The 22,756-nt window shown below is 45.7% G+C and overlaps 1 protein-coding gene across 17 annotated transcripts in view; it reads right to left on the bottom strand.

The window, feature by feature from the left end:
* ADAT1 (adenosine deaminase tRNA specific 1) overlaps positions 1 to 18,457 on the bottom strand; it is a 49,626-nt gene extending 31,169 nt beyond the window's left edge. For 11 of the 17 annotated variants that reach the window (XR_012375183.1, XR_012375184.1, XR_012375186.1 and 8 more), the window contains exons 1-9: positions 18,215 to 18,456; positions 17,769 to 17,893; positions 15,258 to 15,446; positions 14,924 to 14,992; positions 13,727 to 13,781; positions 13,147 to 13,277; positions 9,549 to 10,152; positions 7,721 to 7,866; positions 6,162 to 6,261 (exon numbers count right to left, since the gene is read on the bottom strand). Coding sequence is in view for 3 of the 17 variants with exons in the window: in XM_025860359.2 (XP_025716144.1) it covers positions 6,162 to 6,261; positions 7,721 to 7,866; positions 9,549 to 10,152; positions 13,147 to 13,277; positions 13,727 to 13,781; positions 14,924 to 14,992; positions 15,258 to 15,426 (1,274 nt within the window). In the remaining 14 variants the exon portion in view is untranslated. Of the gene's footprint in view, positions 1 to 5,958; positions 6,075 to 6,161; positions 6,262 to 7,720; positions 7,867 to 9,548; positions 10,153 to 13,146; positions 13,278 to 13,726; positions 14,001 to 14,923; positions 14,993 to 15,257; positions 15,447 to 17,768; positions 17,894 to 18,214 lie in introns of those variants that run through there. The other 6 variants (XR_012375191.1, XR_012375192.1, XM_073882304.1 and 3 more) reach the window with 4 other exon arrangements.
* Positions 18,458 to 22,756: the final 4,299 nt, after the last annotated feature.

Here is a 22,756-nt window from a genome sequence, read left to right on the forward strand (position 1 = left end):
GAGAGAGAGAGAGAGAGAGAGAGAGAGAGAGAGAGAGAGAGAGAGAACAAGTTGGGGGAGGGGCAGAGGGAGAAGCAGGCTCCCAGAGGAGCAGGGAGCCTGATGTGGGGCTTGATCCCGGGACCCTGGGATCAAGCATGACCCGAGCCGAAGGCAGAAGCTTCAGCAACCGAGCCACCCAGGCGCCCCCTGGAAGTCTGTCCTTCTCAATCCCTTTCATCTCTTCTCACTCCTCCCCTCCCTCCCCTCCCCTCTGGTAACCACCAGTTTGTTCTCAGATTTCTGAGTCTGTTTCATCATTTTAGGAGACGGGACCACACACCTTATTGTTCAGGAAGCCTAGAGAGTCTTACAGACTCAACATTTCCATTGCCCACCTCACCCACCCACAATCAGCAAAATAAATCAGCAAAAATAAACTAGTGTCTTGCCCAGACACTCGCGCTTCCCCTTGAAACGCTGAGAGGTGAGTCCCTGAAACTTTTGCTACAGCCCAGGGGCCACTGATGTGCAACTATGCAAAACGTCTGGCTTTATTTTTACAGAGCATTAATGAAGCATCCACCAAAACAAGAAACCTTAGCAATCAACCATGCCCATCTGGAGCCGGAGATGGCTCCACATCAAGGTTTGTTAAAGAAACACATCACTTAAACCACACTGGAAGGAGCCCTAAAGGATTCGATTTACTACCAACATTGTAGAGAAATGTCAAGGCCTCCAGGGTCCCTGTAAGAAGCCATCAGTGTGAGCTTAACAGCTTCTTGAGACCAGTTCTGTAAATGGTTCCAACATTCTTCCTTCTGGAGGAACAAATAGGCCTTTCTCATATCAATGTTTTTGGCCTAAGTCAATGGCCTTGTGAGTAATGCTAAGGTATTATACCTATAAAGACAAAAGGGGGATGCTGGGAACCTCTCCTCTGCTGAAAAAAGAGCTCCCTCCAGAGAAATAAGACCTTTTTGAAGTTCTATTCAACAGCAGAACAGAGTGACCATTCTAGCAATTCCTCCATCAACGAGACCTACTCAATAGTAACCACTCAGGTCATCTATGGAGCACAACAATCATCCACAGCCATCCTGGCAGCCGCCACTCTCCAAGAAGCCCTGGTTCCTTTCAGCAGCAAGGATTACACTCTTGAATACTAGGTTCTTCCTGGTGAGGTCGTTAACATTGCTGGTTGGTGCATCAAAGAGCCAGGAAAGCTGGGCGCCTGGGTGGCTCAGTTGGTTAAGCGACTGCCTTCAGCTCAGGTCATGATCCTGGAGTCCCGGGATCGAGTCCCACATCGGGCTCCCTGCTCAGCAGGGAGTCTGCTTCTTCCTCTGACCCTCTTCCCTCTCGTGCTCTCTATCTCTCATTCTCTCTCAAATAAATAAATAAAATATTTAAAAAAAAAAAAAGAGCCAGGAAAGCTATACACACATGTATAATTTCTTAAAAATTATACATTTACATTGTTTTTTTTAAGATTTATTTGAGAGAGAGAGAGAGAGGAGAGGGGGGGACACAGAGGAAGACTAAGAGGGAGAAGGAGACCCCTGCTGAGCAGGGAGCCCAACACAGGGCTCGATCCCAGTACCCTGGGATCATGACCTGAGTGGAAGGCAGATGCTTAACCGACTGAGGCACTGAGGCGCTCCTACATTGGTATTCTTAATCTGGCCATATCTTTAACAAACTCAGATGCACTTAGGTGTCTTTTTTTTTTTTTTTTTAATCCCTCATCCTTTTCTTTTATAATCCAATAAGGCATGTAATGATCTCTCCGGGATGCTCTGGGATGGGAAGAGAATTTGACACTTAAGAGTAAAATGAAGCTTCTTGAAAATGAGGGTCTTTTACCTGGTGTCTGTTATTATTGCATTGTGTGTAAAAGAACACAAGGACTTAAATGAAATATTTTCTTTTCCTATTGCATTAGTATATTAAATGTCTCTAACATCACAGTCCGTGTTCATATTCCCCACAGTTCTAAAGAAGGTGGTCCCAGGATGCCAGCACGAGGGAATGAGCAATGAAAAACCCTGTGAGTCTTTAGAACAGAAGAAACTGACTCTTCCACAGAGTATGAAGCTTCTCTGGGCAAAGGAAGGAGAAATCAATCTTGACAAGGTGTTTGCTGCAAGCCTGCACCACATTCACTGGCACTTCTCACCACATTCATGGGTGAATCATACTTTTAGTTCCCCTTGCTCTACATGTGAGGAAACGGAGGCTCAGAGAGGTAATGTGCCCAAGGTCACACCCTGGGGAGAAAGCGAACCAGGAATTAAATATCAGTCTCTTGAACCTTAAAGCTTCTGCTCTTTCCCCGCTCCACTTCCTCCCTGTACGGAATGTCTGCCTTCTAAACAGAGAGACATCTACAACCTGTCAGAGGCCTCAGATCATCTACTCCAACATCCTCATTTGACAGAGATGCACGTGCGGAGGCCCGGAGAGCAACTGGCCTGTCCAGAGTCACGTGGATAACTGGAGACAGAGCGAGTGTGGGAACGTGAAGTGCTTCCAGTCAACAGAGAGCACCAACATATTGGGACAAGCCGGAAGAACAGCACTACAGGAATTTGAAAAGAGGATGGTAATTGTGAGCCAGAAGGCAGGGGTAGATGAGCTGAGCTTTGAAGGTAAAAGAGGGCATGGATTCCTAGGGAAGAAGAGCACTGGTACCCGAGCAAAGAGCAAAGCACAAACCGCAGCCACAGTCAGCTGGGTGGGGCTGCTGCTTGCCTGTGCGCAGAGCCAGGACTTTGCAGGAAATGTGGTCCCTGTGAAGGTACGACCCGCCCTGCCCACACACCCTGGTCTGTGGCTAAAAGCTAGTCCCCTGAGAGATGTAAACAGTGGCCCGAAGTTCAGAGGCGCTTGGGGAGGAAATGATCCAAAATCTCCACCCCTAATTTTGTAACTATCACTCACTCTGCAGACTAGACCATTTCAACCCTGGTTAGTGGCTGCGAAGAACAAAACTTTCTTTTTTAAAGTCTAAAGAATCATGGAACACTACATCAAATACTGTATGGTGATTAACATAATAATAAAAAAAGACACTTAAAAAAAAAGTCTAAAGACATGTAAGTTGTTACTGTTGTCTATGTTGAGGCCAGCAAATAAGCATATCAAAAAGAAACAAATCCACCTGTAAACTTTAATTACAACTTTTTATGAGAAAATAGTAAAGAGATGGAAAAACAACTCAGAGTGAAAAGAACTACAGTTGACCTTTGAATGACATGGCTTTGAATTGCACAGGGCCCACTTACACAGGATTTTTTCCAATAAATACAGTATTGTAAATGTATTTTCCTTATAATTTTTTAAAGATTTTATTTATTTATTTGAGAGAGAGAGTACAAGCAGGGGGGAGGGCAGAGGGAGAGGGAGAAGCAGACTCCCTGCTGAGCAGGTAACCAGATGCGGGGGCTCGATGCCAGGACTCTGGGATCATGATCTGAGCCACCCAGGCACCCTCCTTGTAATTTTTTAAATAACACTTTCTTTTCTCGAGTTTACTTTATGGTGAGAATATAGTATGTAAGGAGAAGCCTGGGTGGCTCAGTCAGTTGATTTCTTCTCAGGTCATGATCTCAGGGTCGTGCGATGGAGCCCCACAATGGGCTCCACCTGGGTGTGGAGCCTGCTTAAGATGCTCTCTCCCTCTCCCTCTGTCCCTCCCCCCAACTCATGCACGTGCGTGCACTCTCTCTCAAAAAAAAAAAAAAAAAATACGGGGGGGGCGCCTGGGTGGCTCAGTCGTTAAGCGTCTGCCTTCGGCTCAGGTCATGATCCCAGGATCCTGGGATCGAGCCCCACATCGGGCTCCTTGCTCGGCGGGAAGCCTGCTTCTCCTTCTCCCACTCCCTCTGCTTGTGTTCCCTCTCTTGCTGTGTCTCTGTCAAAAACAAAATCTTTAAAAAAAAATACGGCATACAATACATACAGCATATGAAACTTATGTTAATCAACTGTTTATGCTATCAGTAAGGCTTCTAGTCAAGAGCAGGCTGTTAGTGGGTAAGGTTTTGAGAAATCAAAAGTTATACATGGATTTTCAAATGCAAGGGGTGTCAGCGCCCCTAAACCTTCCACTGTTCCAAGGGTTAACTGTACCTGTAAATGGTGGGATCCTATAAAAGTCACTCAGGGGCAGCTCACTGACCCAAGATGTAAATGCCTTTGGTGGAGAGGCCATTCCCCTGCAGCCCCTCCCACCCTCAGGCTATTAAAGACTACCGGGAGGGAAAAGCAGAGTGGGATCATCTGAACATTTAGAAAAAGAAAAACCAGTGAGGCGAATGCATGAACTTCAAATACAAAGGGAGTCCATGTCCAGCAGACTACATGCTCTACAGTTCAGTAAAAGCCAATGTGAAGATGAAAAATCCTGCTTTCATGGTGCCCTTTTTGCCAGTCCAATCACTGTGGAGCTTCACAAATGATTCTTGGGTTCCAAGCTTGACCTAATGAAACCAGAATCCCTAGTGGTAAAGCCCAAGAAAGTGTTCTTTTCAAAATCTTCCAGGGGGAAGAACAGTCTTTCCAAAAAAATGGTGGCAGGACAACTGGATATCCCCATGCAAAAGAATGAAGTTGAACCCCTTCCTCATGCCTTATAGAAAAGTTAACTCAAAATAGGTCAAAGTCATAAACCTAAGAACTAAAACTATAAAACTATGAGAAGAAAACTGAGCAAATCTTTGTGACGTTGAATCAGGCAATGGTTTCTTACCTGTGACACTAAAAGCATAAACCATCAAAGAAAAAAAGATAAAACTGACTGACTTCATCAAAATTTAAAACTTTTGTGCTTTAAAGGACCCTTTCAAAAAGTGAAAAGACAACCCACAGAACTGCAGAAAATATGTTCAAATATGTATGTGATAAAAGACTAGCATCCAGATTATATAAAGAAATCTTTCAACTCAACAATAAAAAGATAAATAAACCAAGTTTAAGAACGGGAAAAGGGATCAGAATAGATATTTCTCCGAAGAAGATATACAGATGGCTAATAAGGATATGAAAAAAATGCTCAACATCAAAAGAAGTTCGAACAGTTATTAGGGAAAGGCACATCAAAATCACAATGGGATAGCACATCACACCCACTAGGGTGGCTACAATAAAAAAGACAGACAAGGGCGCCTGGGTGGCTCAGTTGGTTAAGCGACTGCCTTCGGCTCAGGTCATGATCCTGGAGTCCCGGGATCGAGTCCTGCATCGGGCTCCCTGCTCGGCGGGGAGTCTGCTTCTCCCTCTGACCCTCCCCCCTCTCATGTGCTCTTTCTCTCATTCTCTCTCTCTCTCAAATAAATAAATAAAATCTTTAAAAAAAAAAGACAGACAATAATGAGTGTGGTAAAGGATGTAGGATAATTGAGACTCATACATTGCTGGTAGGAGTTTAAAATGGTGCAGGTGCTGTGGCAAACAGTTTGGCAATTCCTCAAAAAAGAAAAAAAAACCCAAGGTTATCACAGGACTCAGCAATTCCACGCCAAGGTATACCCAAGAGAATTGAAAACATATGTCCACCTAAAAGGTCATTATATAAAAATTTGCAGCAGCACCAGTTCTAATAGCATGAAAGTGAAATAAACCAAATGTCCATCGAGAAGAATGGATAAACAAAAAGCAGTAGTCAGATCCACACAATGGTATACAGGAATGAAGGACTGATACATGTTACAACAGGGATGAGCCTTGAAAACCTTATGCTAAGGGGCGCCTGAGTGGCTCAGTCGTTAAGTGTCTGCCTTTGGCTCAGGTCATGATCCCGGGGTCCTGGGATCGAGCCCCGCATCGGGCTCCCTGCTCCAAGGGAAGCCTGCTTCTCCCTCTCCCTCTCCCCCTGCTTGTGTTCCCTCTCTCACGGTCTCTCTCTGTCAAAATGAATAAATAAAATCTTAAAAAAAAAAAAAAACCTTATGCTAAGTAAAATAAGCCACATACCATATGATTTCATGTAGTGAAATGTCTAGAGTGGACAAATCCACAGAGACAGAAAGCCGATTCAGGGGCTGGAGTAGAGCCTGGGGAATGACTGCTAACAGGTGCAAGGTTTCTTTCTGGGGTGATGAAGATGTTCTGGAATTAGATAGTGGTAAAGGGTGCCTACACAACCACCATCTCCTTCTGCCCCAATATGGCTGTACCTGGCCTGGAGGCACCTGATTGCTTTCTTCGTTGTTCCCTGCGGAAAACCATTGGTAGTGACATCCAGCGGCTGCTCAGGAACTGCGCTCCAGCTGATGGCTACGAAAAAAAAAAGATTTTGGAGTTAAAACTGTTCAGTTTCCCGTGAACGTCAGAAGTGTTTTCACAAAAATATTTCCCTCTCTATCCAGATCAGAGTCAGTGGCTGCCACTCCGATGCTTGGCCTCCAGAATATAGTAATATTAAAGCGGTTCATCATTCATCATCTTCATTAGAAGATCTAATAACCACTAAGCCCTTATTATATGCTGGGCACACAGTCAATGCATGAAACAGGATTTCTCATTTAATCCTCATAACAATCCTAATAAGGAAATGACGTATTTTTTTCATCATAGGCATACTCTTATAACCCTCATTTCCTCTTTCACCCCTCGCCCCTGGTAACATCAGTTTGTTCTCTACAGTTAAAGGGTCTGTTTCTTGGGGCGCCTGGGTGGCTCACTTAGTTAAGCATCTGCCTTCGGCTCAGGTCATGATCCCTGGGGCCTGGGATTGAGTCCCACATTGGGCTCCCTGCTCGGCAGGGAGTCTGCTTCTCCCTCTCCCTCTGCATCTCCCCCTGCTTGTGCACACTCTCTCTTATGAATACATAAAATCTAAAAAAAAAAAGTCTGTTTCTTGGTTTGTGTCTTTTTTCCCTTTGATAGTTGTTTTGTTTCCTAAATTCTACATATGAGTGAGATAATATGATATGTCTTTCTCTGACTTATTTTGCTTAGCATAATACACTCTAGCTGCATCCACATTGTTCCAAATGGCAAGATTTCATTTTCTTCTACGGCTGAGCAATAGTCCACTGTGTATATACACCACATCTCCTTTACCTATTCATCAGTTGATGTGAACTTGGGCTGCTTCCATATCTTGGCTATTGTAAATAATGCTGCAATAAACGCAGGAGTGCATGTATTCCTCTGAATGTTTTTGTACTTTTAGGGTAAATACCCTGTAGTGCAATTACTAGATCATAGGGCAGTTTTAATTTTTTGAAGAACCTCCAAACTGTTTTCCACAGTGGCTGCACCAGTTTGCATTCCCACCAACAACAGTACAAGGAGGTTCCTTTTTCTTCACATCCTTGCCAACACTTGTTTCTTGTGTTGATTTTAGCCATTGTGACAGGCGTGAGGTGTTATCTCATTGTGGTTTTTATTTGCATTTCCCCAATGATGAGTGATGTTGATCATCTTCTCATGTGTCTGTTAGCCATCTGGATGTCTTCTTTGAGGAAATGTCTGTTCAGGCCTTTTGCCCATTTTATTAATTGGACTAAATGTTTAAAAAATGATATTCTTATCTGAAGACGAAGAACCTCAGGCTAAGGCAGGATGAGAAAGTTGCTCAAGCATGAACCTGCCTCATGGTGGTCAAGCCTACATTACTGATGACTCAGGTAACAAGCTGCCTTCCTGCTGGATGGATGCAACCCCTCCCAGGCCACTCCACCGTCTGGGGAAAAGTTACTCCAGGGCAAGCGGAACGCGAATACCTTACCTGCACCACAAGGAACAAGTCGGCCGGGGCCATCAGCCCTTTTTGCCTGCACTGCACAGCGGCTCTGTTCAAACAGGAAACCTGACTGCTCTATTTTCACTTCCTGAACTCCAAAGCCTTTGGGTAGCGCTGAGACGTTCCGACACCTAAACGTGAGGGAAAATGCACTCAGTTCAGGCATGCTCCTCGAGGAAGACAGTGTCTAGGCCCGTGGACCCCTTCAACACACCTGAGTCTCGGTGAGAGGGTGTGACAGAACAGAATCAAGATCATATGAGCCTTACAGCCGGAGGAAGATCCCTTCCTATCTCTCTGAAGTGAAAACGATGAGCTGAGTCACCGCCTCTCAGTGACTTCAGGGACTCTAAACTCCAGTCCTGCTACTGGTTTTGAAAGATTTCAAACCCTTGAACAGAAATATTAATTTGTTGGCATCTGCTTCCTAGGGAATCCTCCAAACACACCAGAAACCAAAACTCTCCTATAATATAAAAGCTTCGTTTTTCCCTCTTGGGTCTTTCATACCATCTAGAGGCCAACATGACACTGCTCTGGAACCAAGTGGACAGCAGCTATAAAGCCTCAGAATAGGGAAAGCAGGGAAAACACAGAAAATGTCTTAGACAAAGGGGTGCTTTCGTTGAAAACATCTAATTGGGATATAGTGGATACCACATAATTCATCCATTTTAAGTGTATAATTCAAGGGTTTGTTTTTTTACTATATTCACAGAATTGTGCCACTCTCACCACAATCTATCACCTTTCACCCCTGATAAGAAACCCTGCACCCATCAGCAGTCACTCCCCACACCCTTCTCCAGCACCCACCAATCTACTTCTGGATTTGCCCATTTTGGACATTTCACACCATCAAATCATACACTATGCCGCTCCTGCCACTTAGCACAGAGCTTTCAAGGCTCATCCGTGTCGTAGCTTGAGCCAGGCTTCGCTCCTTTTTGGGGCTGATAACCCAGTTTAACAGTCTATCACCTTTCATTTATCCATTCACCAGCTGATGCACATCTGGGCTGTTTCACTTTGTGGCTCTTGTGACTGGTACTGCTAAACATTCACGTACAAGTTTTTATGTGGATGCACATTTTCATTTCTCCTGGGTACACCCCCCTGGAGTGGAATTAGTGGGTGTGCTCCCTGGATTCAGCCTCGGGAGCACTGCATCCGACACGACAGGCCTCCCCTGGCCATGGCCTCACTCTGCCCTCATTTACCACAGCCTTAACTGGGCTTGGCTGCCCTTCTTTAGGAAGACCACATTTGAGTGATCATCCTTTGTCTTTAATCTTTTAAAGACAATGATGTTGATGGTTTTTAAAAATTACAGTAGTGATATATATTACAGAAAAATTAAAAAACAGAGTAACCACAAAGAAGAAAAAAAAACACCCATAAATATCACAACTCAGAGATAATCATACCAATGTCTTGGTGTATATCCTCCCACAATTTTTTTTCTATGTGCATATTATACTTTAAGACCAACATGAACTCATCATAATCTTTTAACTTGCTCTTTAAAAATTATGAGCATCTTTCCAGGTCAAACATTCATCGATATCAGCTTTAACAAAAATCACCTAATCTACTGTTGGTCATGGTCATTTCACTGGTTTTCTTTTCTTTCTTAAACATGACTACACACAAAGCTAAACGTTTGAGCGCCTTCTTAATTATTTCCTTAGGACAAATTCCTAGCAATGGAACCACTGATCAAAACGTATGGATGTTTTAACGGCTCTTTGGACATCCTCTCAGACTGCTTCTTGGAGAGGCTCTTCCGGCTTCGACCTCCCTCCCTGCTCACCTCCCAGTCAGAGCTCTCTGCATGGCCTCCTGGCTGTATGGGCACCTCCCAATCACCACGGCTGACAGGTAGATGGGCTCTTCTAGAAGGTGCATCAACAGTGCCCCCTGGCATCCGAGGACATTCCACCGGGCCAGCTTGTCACTGCAGGACAGGGAGCAAGTCCGGTCTCCCCGGCCGGGCTTCACTCGGAGCAGTCCCACCTGGTGATAAGCAGCACCAGGCTTCCCCGAGTCTCCAGCTTCTCCTGGCACACATTTGGCTCCGGTTCTATGAACGTCCACCACTTTGGCACCACTGGGGGCCATTCCGGTGACAGCGGCCAGTTCCTCTGCAGTAAGATGAGAGCCACTGACACTTGGTGGGACTGGGCCACTTTCCTGATGGCCAAAACTCTGATGGTGGGCCACACTGTCAGGAATCCCAGGCTCATGCCTCATCTTTTTGGCCACAGGACTACCCAGGTCTTCACATTTCTTTTTATCTTCAGGATCTTCCAGATCACCACTGGCTTCTACTGATGGGTTATTGGCCCAATCTCTATGGACAGGACAGCAGGGCTGATCTTCAAACTCAAGCATTGGAATGATGGAGGCATCCCCACCTGCAGGAGAAGGAACCCCTTAAAAACCAGTGGTTCTTAAAGTGAGGCCCCCGGACCAGCCACATCAATATCCTTTAGGAACTTGTTAGAAATGCAAATTCTTGGAACTCACAGTGGACCTGCTGAGTCTGAAACTCTGGAGGTGGTCCGCAGCAGTGTGTATTTTAACAAGCTCTCCAGGTCATTCTGATGACAGGAGAACCACTGTCTGAAACAAAGTTTAATTCTATTTTCTTAGCTGACCTGAGATGAATTAGGAACACTTGCCCAAACTTCCTGAGTAAGAACCCTTTGTGGCTCTATCCTACCTAGACCCAGTGAGTTAGAAACTCTGCAGTGGGGAGGATCTGGAAAGCAGAATACTTTAACAAAGATCCCAGGTAATTCTCATCACAGGAAGTTTTGGAAACACTAGCTTAGACCAGGGTTTGTCAATATTCCTAGTACTGACATTTTGGGCCAGATGATTCTTTGCTTGGGGGCTATCCTTTACATCAAAGCATGGTTAGCTAGCAGCTCCCTGGTCTCTACCTACTAGGTACCAATAGCACCCCCCAGTCTGACCATCAAAAATGTCTCCAGGGGCGCCTGGGTGGCTCAGTTGTTAAGCGTCTACCTTCGGCTCAAGTCATGATCCCAGTCCTGGGATCGAGCCCTGCATTGGGCTCCCTGCTCCGCAGGAGGCCTGCTTCTCCCTCTCCCTCTCCCCCTGCTTGTGTTCCCTCTCTCACTGTGTCTCTGTCAAATAAATAAGTAAAATCTTTAAAAAAAAAAAAAGTCTCCAGATGTTGCTAAATGTCCCCTGAGAAGCAAAACTGTCCTGAGTTGAGAACCCTTGGTTTACAATGAGCAGTTTCCCAAGTGCATTTTGTGGAATGTTATCCCGTGAGATGCTTTGGAAAACAAAAGTGGGAGGCTGATTTCATGGTTAAATATTTGGTAAAAATGTTCCCAATTTCCCCATTTTGGAGATATATGTGCATATCTTCACAGTAAACACTCTGCAGTGAATTATACAAGTGGTGTTTCCCTGTGCTGGGTTAGAGATTTCTAACCTAACTCTGTGCTTAAACAGAGTAACAGAAAACCAGAGGTTAGTAAAAAGCACAGCTTCCCCTTGAGAAGGGAGCTACTTCTTCAAACACTAACCTAGTGTGTTGCTTTTCTAAAGTGTGTAAATAATACATCTGTAGTCTTTTACAACCTAAGAGTGGGAAAGGCAAGAGATGTAGAAGGGGGACTGTTGCCAGAGAGGCTGGCTGGTGGAATTCCAGAGACCTCACAAGGTGACAGTGACTTTGGAGAACTGACTGGGGCCCACCTCCCACTCCGAAGGCTCGGAGATTTGATCCAGACAGATGCCTAAATCTAGAGGCTGACTCATGCTAATAAAACTCACAAGTAAGAGTCTGAAGCAGCTAACCCAGGCACCAAATTATCAATTAGTAATGAGGACTAAAGGCAAAGGGAGATGGACAGTCACGTCCTCCAGGTAATGTTCTTTCCTCCTGCAGACAAACCATGCATGGGCATCACAGTTCATAAGATGACCCATCAGCCCAGGGTAGTTAGGTCAGTAGTTCTAGATTTTGATTTCACAGACCAGTAAAATTTCCAGATTTTATGATCAACAGAGGGGGTGATCAATTTTGTATTCCATCAAGCAAGATCTTTAAAAATCCTAATTACCACTATTTATTTTTTTTCTCTAATTACCACTATTTAAAATAAAAAGATAAAAATCTCATAACCTTTCCATGGAAAGAAATTAGCTTTTTGAAAAACTCACTATAGTCCTGATTTTTCCCATTTGGCTATGGACCAGCCTGTAGACCAGATTTATGTGGTCTAATTAGTTGGTCAGGCAGCTGTGATCCACAGATCTATCTCTCTCCAGCATAAGCTACACCCGCCATTGGATCAGCCAAGTCCTGGCTACTCCAAGTGTGGTCCACAGGCCAACACCACTGACATCATGGGGACTTGGTTAGAAATGCAGAACCTTAGGCTTCATCCCAGACCTAATGAATGTGAATCCACATTTTATTAAGATCTGTGGGTGATTCATACGCATAATATAGTTTGAGAAGCACCGAGTTAGGAAACATCCTTTTTTGGACCAGGTTATCTGCTGCTAATAAGAAAGCACGGATGAGTCCTGCCTATCTCTGTATATAATTTTTCTGGCCTTTGATTCAACCAATTCTTTTCTGATAGACTCATTCTTCCTTAAGCTACATTATATTTCTGATTTGAATTATGATCAAGTCTTGACAGCTCTTCTGTCTCTTCGGAGCAAGTAGTACCTATATCTGCTCTAACTGCATGTATTAGTTTTAAAGTTTAATATTTACAGGACAATATTATATCCTTACTTCAAAGGTTTTAGGGTAAGGAAATTTTACTACCATACCTGAGCTGCTGTCTAAAAGGAATAGAAATTATTCTCCATTTTCAAGACAAAAATACAGTGGTCACCCCTAGGCTACGTCTGGTCGTCCTGCCTGATGCAATCACAGCACCCGAACATCCCCTTATAACTCATAAAAATTTAACTGATCATGACTAGATCCACATTCCAGAAAGGATTCTATGAGGCTAAGCAAGGGACCAGTCTTACTCACTGCTATATACCCAATGTCATACCGTACCTGACAAGCAGTAGAAAATATCTGTTGAATGAATGAACAGAATGAGTTTCAGCATAAATCACTATAGAACTCAGGGCTTTGGACTTCTAAGCCCAATTGCTGGTTTCAGACCTTGTGGGGTTTCACCTTGAAGCTTCCCAATCCTGACTGGGAATCGAGAACTGCAATGTCGTTCCTTGATGGAGAAGTGATCAGGCCCCGTGGCCTGTTCAGAAAAAGGCACTGTCCACTGTTTGCAGCTACACTGGAGCCAGAAGAGCTTTTTTGAGAAATATATCTATGGATAAGAGGACATAAGTAAGTAGACAATGTAACATTAATCCAAAGGCTTGACTATACTTACAGGGTGTATGGCTGGAGAAAAACACAAACAAGAGGTCTGGTCTGAGTTTCCACAGCCCTCTCTGAGTTCCAGGGACAAAGATGCTATCCTCCTTCAGGGCGGCTGCCAAGTGGAGCTGATGGAGAAGGTACCTAATGGGGCACAAGGTGTTATCAGAATGAACAGCCAATCTCTGCAGTGAAGGGAAAGACTCTGGCTGGTTGATGACTTTCTAAGAGTTACTGCAGACCGATGGGACTGGCAGTGATTTGGAATTACGAGAATGATCTAGACCAGTGATTCTCAAAGTGTGGCCTTTGAACCAGCATCATCTGGAATTTGTTAGAAATGCAACTTCTCAGGTCCCACCCCCGACCTGCTGAATCGGAATCTCCGGGGGAAAGCCCAGCAATCTGGTTTTCTCATAAATGTAGGTAATTCTAATGCGCATCAAGCACGAGAACCACGGTCTAGACCAGGGCTATTCAAAGTGTAGTTCACAAACCCACATCATCAATGTTACTTGAGAGCTTATTAGAAATGCAAATTCCGGGGCTCCCCATGGCAGGCTAAGTCACATTCTCTGGGGATGTGCCTTTACCTTTGGAAACTCCTCCTGGCTATGACCTCAGCATGGCTATCATTGAGGATGTCTCCTATGGCAAAGACAGGACACTAGTGAAGACATACAGAACCTGGAAAGGCCCTGTTTCCTAGCAGTAGAACGCAGCAGTTTCCCCCGGCAGCCAGGACGGCCATGTAGCTCCTGGAGGGCTGTCAGGAAGTACTGCAATCGCTGATGGCAATGCAGGGGTTCCTCAACTCAGCACTACTGACATTTTGGGTTAGAAAATTCTTTGTTGTGAGGCTCTGTCCTGTGGAAGGTAGGATGTTTAGTAGCATTCCTGGCCTCTACCACCAGAGGCAGGAAGTATAGTATCGCCCTCCCCTGAGCTGTGGCAACCAAAAATGAATCCAGCCACTACCAAACATCCCCTGGGGGACAAAAATGTCCCCATAGCTGAGAACGACTGATTTATCGGAAAATAGCTGGAGGAAAGGGATCCAAGTCTTTAGTACCCTGACATCACACCTGAGCTTGGGGAGATAGAATTCCATCAAATTCAATCCACAGTGGTCCTGGCACACAGAAGGCAAGGCTGGGAAAAGGAAAGCAAACTTGGGAAGGAATCTGCTAACTGGATGCAGGAGGTGAAGATGCCAGATCTCTAAGGGATTTCCACAGTCTTTTCGGTGCCCAAATCTCCATCTAATTCGAGATTGCTTTTGGGGGGCTTTGGACCTAATGGGAAGCAGTTAAGTCCAGGGAACTTTTGTTTTGCGCATGAAAATACTAGCCAACTTCCAATCTATGCAGAAAGCATGTTCCTGGTGGCCTTTGCCTCCACTGTGTATTCTGATTCATAAAATGAGTTCTGTCCCTCCCACTGGAGTGACGGAGGAATGGAAAGGTCAGCCACCTCAGTGATGTGGCCCCCCACTTTCTAAAAAATATTTTATTTATTTATTTGACAGAGGGAGACACAGTGAGAGAGGGAACACAAGCAGGGGGAGTGGGAGAGGGAGAAGCAGGCTCCCCGCTGAGCAGGGAGCCCGATGCGGGGCTCATCCCAGGACCGTGGGATCATGACCTGAGCCAAAGGCAGACGCTTAACTGACTGAGCCACCCAGGCACCCCTGATGTGGCCCCTTTAACAGGAAGAGAGGGAAGGACAAAATGCAGGGTGGTTTCCAAAGCTCCCTAGACAGGCGTTGTTTAAACCCTACCCGGGCTTACCGCTCTTCCTCATTTTGGACTGGCCTATGCATTTCGTTCCTGTTCCCATTGAGACAACTTCCTTTGTCACTGAGAGGAAAAGAACGAATCATTAAGTGAGCTCTTATAATGTAAATGGTCCCCAGCTCTCAGGTTTCACATGCGCACTCCTCCAGAGCATTCCCATAGGCTGACCCAACCCAGGGCTGTGGTTCAAGCACCGCCAGCTCCCACCACAAGTACTGCCCACCACTGCAGCTGACACCAGCCAGGACTGTCCCTGCCCGGCCATGAACAATTCCCCTACCATCTCTGACAGGGGGAGAGGGAGCGTTGGGAGGTGAAAAGGCCTCACCTTGTGCTCGTCTGTTAGTGCCGCCGCAGGCCTGGTCAGCTGCAGGTTTTATCTTCACCACAGCTGCTAATAACGTCCACTCACGGTTGGGCTCAGGCTTCCCCTGCTTGGGCAGCCTGCTCCTGTAGTGCTCGTAACACAGCTGGGCAATCTCATCTGCGGTCCACATGGTCTGAGTTAGTGCTGAGCCTGATCAAAAACCACAGCCATCAGAAGTACAGAAAAGAGAACCAACGCAAGATGCTACAACTCTTGCCCAGGTGCTGCAACAGGCTTTCAGGGTAGCCTGACTGCATTCATTCAGAGGTTTTTCTACCTCATTTTCTTCTATTACTTCCCTGTCCCCTCTCCCCCACTCTTTTTTTTTTAAAGTAGGCTCCATACCCAGCGTGGAGCCCCACGCAGGGCCTGAACTTGTTACCCTGAGATCAAGACCTGAGCTGAGATCAAGAGTTGGAGGCTTAACCCACTCGAGCCACCCAAGCGCCCCTCCCCTTTTCATTTTTAAGGAAAGATCAACGTCCCAGATTCCACCAACCCCAGAAGACACCCTATTTCTTAAAGCTGTTTCTTTTTAAATGTTGGACATTTGACATATATCTAATGAATCTGAACCTACTACTCAAAAATAAAAGTGCATGAGAGGAAGTATCCTTGCTACTCCAATTTTCATTTGGAAGTAGCACGTCAGGTACTGCAGACCTCAGCTGCCTTTGGGCAGACTCTAACCATATAAGGTTTATCTTTCTGGGCAGATGGTCTTCTTTTCCATCCTTTCAGACCTTTCATTTTTCTCTTCTCCGACCTTCTCCTAGAAGACTGACTCTTTATCTCCCACTAATAAATCTCCACTGATGACCCCCATCAAGAAAACAACGCTTTAATTTCTCCTATAATGTTTTTTTTTAAAGATTTTATTTATTTATTTGAGAGAGAGAGAGAATGAGAGAGAGAGAGCACGAGAGGGAAGAGGGTCAGAGGGAGAAGCAGACTCCCTGCTGAGCAGGGAGCCCGATGCGGGACTCGATCCTGGGACTCCAGGATCATGACCTGAGCCGAAGGCAGTCGCTTAACCAACTGAGCCACCCAGGCGCCCTTTCTCCTATAATGTTTTAAGAGGCAGGTAGGAGAAGTGACAAAACCCAGAGCTTTCTCATCAGTCAAGTGTTCTCCTCAAAGGATTTTGTGCTGGAGTTACCCTTTCTGTGTTCTAATCCTGACTTTGCTACCAATTGGGTAGATTACCTAACCTCTCTGTTTCTGTTTCTTTATCAGTTAAAACAGGGTAACAGTAGTATTTAATCTATGGGTTATTATGAGGACTAAGTTATATAAAAAGCAACTTCTACAACGTGAAGCACTGCTTAAATACTTTAGTGGCTTTCCAGCACTCTCAAAATACAAAATCCCATGGAATATCATTAATATTCCAAAAAAAGGAACATTTCATGTTCCTGATTGTCTTGAGCTCCTTGGGGAGCAAGGGAGCTGCAATGGCAACGTAAAGCCATGAATAAAAAACCATTAAGCACACCAGACCTGAGAGGCTACTTCACTAGAAACTCTTCTATTCTTGTCCCTATGCTCACTCAGTGATTTCATTTGTTCTCAAACGTATGAAAAGCTTCTTAGCAGAATGAGATCATATGGTGATGGATACAGCTCAGCATTTTTTGTTGTTGTTTTAAAAAAGGCTTTACTGAGTCCCAATGCATGCAGCTTCTGAAAGCTGCTATTTCTACAATAAGCCTCCAGCATTGAGTTAAATTAATTAAACAAGGAGGCCATTAGATTGATGCGGCTCTAATGCTATGGTGGCCTACGTAAGCAAACCATGATCTAAGTCTGTACATGCCTCTAAGTTAAAAAAGCAAAACGCGGGGCGCCTAGGTGGCTCAGTTGGTTAAGTAACTGCCTTCAGCTCAGGTCATGATCCCGGGGTCCTGGGATGGAGCCCCACATCGCTTCTCCCTCTGCCTCTGCCTGCCACTCCCCCTGCTTGTGCTCTCTCTGTATCAAATAAATAAATAAAATCTTAAAAAAAAAAAAAAGCAAAACGCTAAGGATAACCAATCACAAACAGCCAACCCAGGCTTAAACTTGTGCCAACCAAGTAATTTCCTTTCTTGCTGCACTCTTTGTAAGTCTCTCCCCTAGCTCTGATCTGCAGTGTTCCTAACCACTTTTGGTTTGGTGCTGCCTAACTGGAATTTATTTTTGCCCTCCCCCCAAAACTTAAAATTTTTAATATGCCTCAATTTATCTTTTAAGAGTTCTAGTGTGGAGGCCTGCTGCTGCAATAAATGGTCATGCTAAATCAGACCACAGTGATGGAAAACCAGAATCTGGCCGGAACTGACATAAACTGTGACTTTAAAGTCAGAGAACCAGGAGGTCATGTATCCCTCCAAGCAAAAGAAAAGCATGGGAGATCCTAGAATCCTCTATTTGGAAAGGATCTTCCCCTCTCATTTCAAGGCATCAACGTGAAATTAAGCCAGAGGCGCATACCATGAACCACAATTGCCAGGGAAGACAGCACTTGCCAAAAGTAACGTTGACTCCCTACGATGATGCAGCCCAGAACTATTCCATCCTCTCATTCACGTAGCTGTCTGGGTGAGCCTGCACAGGAGCTGCAATGAATCAATGTTTTGCTCAACTAGGTCCACTAAAATCCAAATCTCCAAATCCACTCTCTCTTAGGTCTTGAGTAACTTCATATGAAACAACAGCTCGGTTAAACAGGCATTTCTTTGCCCACAAGACCGTATGTTGCAACACTTGCAAAAAGAGTTTAAGAACCCACTTCCTTTTCAAACAGAAGTTAAGGCAGGTCGGCTGCCAGGGTAGAAAAGGCTTTGGCCTTAGCACCGCCCCCCCCCCCCCCCCCCCCCCAGCCGCAGCCCCTTCTCGGAAGCCTCTAGAGCCGGGGTGGAGCCCGGTCGGCCAGTTACCTGGCAGGCTCTAGGCTCGTGAAACAGCGGCAACCTGCGCGCCTGCCTCCTCGGGTGGCGCGGACGCTGCTGCGGGGCCATACGTCCCGCGCCCGCCCGCGGCGGATACTGGCACTTCCGGGAAACGGGACGCGCGCCGGGAGAAGCACGGTCCTTCACACACAAAGGACAGCATTGGCAGCTCACCCAGCTCACCCAGCAGCCTTGGGGCCCACCCACCCCCCACTTGCACGCCCTCGGCCGCCTCCCGGACGCTCCCCTCCCACCTCCAAGGTGTGCGCCCTCCGTGGGAGCGAGGAGAATAGCCATAAATGGCGGACGTGACGTCACAAAGAGGCTGGTCTTTCAGGCCCCGCCCCCAAAGGCGCGCAGTGCACGCTGGCCCTCATAGTCCTTCTGGGCAAGTGGTCCTGTGGGAAGCTTGACTCCTTCGTAAGACGATTCAAATAGCAGAATGAGGTCGTATCTTGGAATACTAGTCTGAATTTCTTTTTTTTTTTTTAAAGATTTTATTTATTTTATTTGAGAGAGAGAATTAGAGAGAGAGAGAGAGAGCACATGGGGGGAGGGTCAGAGGGAGAAGCCGACTCCCTGCCGAGCAGGGAGCCCGATGCGGGACTCGATCCTGGGACTCCAGGATCATGACCTGAGCTGAAGGCAGTCGCTTAACCAACTGAGCCACCCAGGCACCCACTAGTCTGAATTTCTGTCTAAAACAGCGCTGTCTCACAGAAATAAAATTTAAGCCCGATAATGTAATTTAAAATTTTCTGGTAGCTACATTTTATTTATTTATTTTTAAAGATTGTATTTATTTGAGAGAGAAAGAAAGAGAGCAAGAGACAGCACGAGCGGGGAGGAGAGGGAGAAACAGACTCTCCAAGGGGATGAAGAGCCCGACCCTGGGCTCCATCCCAGTACCCTGGGATCATGACCTGAGCTGAAGGCAGACGCTTAACCGAGGAGCCACTCAGGCGCCCCTACATTTTAAAAAGTGAAAAGAAATAGTGAAATTAATTGTAATCCTATATTTTATTTAGCCCAGTGTGTCCAAAGTCTTATCATTTCAGCGTGTAACCAATATTTAAAAAAACCGAGATATTTTACACTGTTTTTTTCATACTTAAGTTTAAGAAATCTGGTGTGTGTTTTACACTTACTATACATCCTAATGTGGACCAGCCACATTTCAAATGCTCAATAGCCACATGTGGCTAGTGGCTGCTATATTGGATAGTGTGGGTCTAAAACCTTCAGGTTGCCGGGAACAGTAGTATAGCTTGTCTGGATAATTCAGGAGCCTGTGCCATCCAACAGTTGTATACCTCAGTTCCTAAAGATGAGAAATTCATTTTTCTTCTTGGCACCCCTCAAAAGTTAGAGGAGACAGGAGTGCAGCTTACTTGACCCCATCCTTCTCTCTAGTTCAGAGGAAAAGGGCCACAGGCCACCTCCAAGGCTAAGGACCCTGCTCCTCATTCCTTTCTCTCCAACATCTTTAATCTGCAACTGCCTCCCTTTTATGCCTTTAAAGAGGCACCGATCGGGGCACCTGGGTGGCTCGGTCGTTAAGCGTCTGCCTTTGGCCCAGTCCTAGGGATGGGCTCCCTGCTCAGTGGGAGGCCCACTTCTCCCTTCCCCACTTCCCCTGCTTGTGTTCCCTCTCTCGCTGTGTCTCTTTCTGTCAAATAAAAAATCAATCTTAAAAAAAATAAAGAGGGGCGCCTGGGTGGCTCAGTTGGTTAAGCATCTGCCTTCGGCTCAGGTCACGATCCCAGGGTCCTGGGATTGAGCCCCGCATTGGGCTTCCTGCTCAGCGGGAAGCCTGCTTCTCCCTCTCCCACTCCCCCTGCTTGTGTTCCCTCTCTTGGTGTGTCTCTCTCTGTTAAATAAATAAATAAAATCTTAAAAAAAAAAAATAAAGAGGCACTCGTCCTGGGGAGGGTGGGTCATCAATCTCAGAGATTGGTACCACCATTAGTCTAGTCAAATAAACTGTAAAGTGAGTCACCTTCCTTGTCATTTTCCTTCCCGTAACCCCCACAATATAATCCACTGCCAAGTCCTGTTGATCTTAACTTCCTGTCTCTTGAATACATCCATTTTTGTCCATTTCCATGGCAACAATCCAGTCTGTCTTCCCCTTGGATTGCTATGCTAACCTCTAGACTCACCTTTCTTTGCCCAACTCCAAGTCTTTTTCACAGAGCAGCCACACTGCTGTTTTAAAAAACACAAATGTGATGTCACTGCTCTGCTTAAATACTTTAGTGGCTTTCCAGCACTCTCAAAATACAAAATCCCATAGTAAGACTCAGAGATTACTCAAAATCCCATACTAGGGCTCATACCCCTGTATGACTAGCTTCCTCCTCCTTCAACTGGTGGCATATTTTCATGGGCTTCTGTACTCTATCTAGTGTCATTGGCCTTTTCCATTCTCTTTCCTACCTCAGGGCCTTTGTGCTTGTTGCTACACCATGGAGAGCCCTCTCCTTCTTTGACTAGTTAATGCTCTCTCTTCTTTCAGATCTTAGATTCTAATGTCCTTGGGGAAACCTTCCTTAACTAGGTCTATTAGAGTTTCTTAATACCTCATGGACCTCTCCTTCAAAGGATTTATTAGAACTGCCATTTTACACAGTTAAAAAAATGATTTATTAAATGTCTATTTTCCTTACAAGCCTAGAAGTTTGATGAAGCTTGAGACCATGCCTTTCTTTTAACTCCAGTACAGCAGTTAGCAAATTGTAAGCCTTCTACTGTTGAAGGAGGTAATGAGGACTTTATAATTACAATCCTTCTGTTCCTTCTGGCTTTCATCCTATTTGTCATTTTTCCTGCCAAATCCCACAAATATATTGTCTACTACTTCAGTTCATCTCTGTCTCCAGCCTCCTTGAGGCCAGACAGCTGGCTTCTGCCCCCAGCCTACTACTAAACAGCTCTTTATTTTTTAAAGAAGATTTATTAATTTGGGGCGCCTGGGTGGCTCAGTCGTTAAGGGTCTGCCTTCGACTCAGGTCATGATCCCAGGGTCCTGGGATTGAGCCCCGCATCGGGCTCCCTGTTCAGCAGAGAGCCTGCTTCTCCCTCCCTTACTCCCCCTGCTAGTGTTCCCCCTCTCTCCCTGTGTCTCTCTCTGTGAAATAAATAAATAAAATCTTAAAAAAAAAATAAAAGATTTATTTATTTGAGAGAGCAAGCCCAAGTAGGAGGGGCAGAAGGAGAGGGAGAATCTCCAGCAGAGTGCGGAGCCTGACGTGGGGCTTGATCCCATGATCCTGAGACCACAACCTGAGCAGAAACCAAGAGTCAGATGCTCAACCGACTGCACTACCCAGGCGCCCGTAAACACATCTTTAAGGGTCACTCGTGACCTCAATGGTCCTTGTTGCCTTTTCCAGTGGTAGCATTGCTTGAAGTCCAGTAACGTATCTTGAACATACACCCTCTCCTTTGGGGAGGTGGTTTTCATTTTAACACTGTCTTACTGAAGGATGTGCCATCTGGAAGTGTTTCTTCTGAAATACTACCTGGTCATATACCACCACTGCCAAGTGCTCCTGGAGCCTGTGTTCAAACACCAGCGAGGGGTGGAGATGCTCAACACTCTCTGAGGTCAATTCCCAGTGAGGATTCTGTGCGCTCAGATCAGTGTACCAGCTACAGAAGTGACAACTTGCTGTGAAAGTAGACTGCTAAGCTGGTACACTTGCAGGTAATGCTGAGAGGCAAAAGACAAGTCCTTCATGGTAGGACTCATCGATAGCTTCCCCCAGCTGCCTCGTGTGTGGCTGGGGGCTCCATTATAACAGCAGGCCCTCAGCCATACCCTTGACTCATTCTTGGCCCAGTTAAAATGAGCCGAAGGTAATGAGAAAAGTCCAGACTCACATTCAACATCATACTGTTCCTACCTGATGTCAAATTAGGTGTAAAACCCGACACTCAACCTTTCCTCTCAAATTGCACTTCCTGTTTGTCCCATTTCAGTAAATGACAGCTCTTCAGTTGTTCAGACCCCAAACCTTAAAATCGTCTTTGAATCCTTTTTCTTACAACCCCCCCCCCCCAGATCCTATGAACCGGAGGACCAGGCGAAGTCCAATGACATGTAAGCCCCTCCATTACTTCCAACTGTCAGCCGCCATCTCCCTTTCACTGTTGCCCTTCCCATGCTAACTACTGCAGTATTTTCAAAGCACTCTGCTCAAAACCCTCTAATGGCTTCTCGTGTCACTCCTAACAAAACACACACTCAGAGGGGCCAGATCACAGGCCCCTGTAAGCCATGCTGAGTGTGTGTCAGGCTTACAGGGGCCTGTGATCTGGCCCCTCAGGGACTTTGCTTACTCTTCTCCAGCCATACCAGAGGCTTTGCTTTTCCTCGAAAATGCAGTCCTCAGAGCGCCTGGCTGGCTCAGTTGCCTGGCAACTCTTGTTCTCAGGGGTGTGGGTTTGAGCCCCACATAGGGTGTAGAGATTACTTAAAAATAAAATCTTTAAAAAAAAAATGCAGGGCGCCTGGGTGGCTCAGTT

The sequence above is a fragment of the Callorhinus ursinus genome, unplaced genomic scaffold (genome assembly GCF_003265705.2).
Source record: "Callorhinus ursinus isolate GAN/ISIS: 27379988/994484 unplaced genomic scaffold, GSC_fseal_2.0 scaffold46, whole genome shotgun sequence".
NCBI lineage: Eukaryota > Metazoa > Chordata > Mammalia > Carnivora > Otariidae > Callorhinus > Callorhinus ursinus.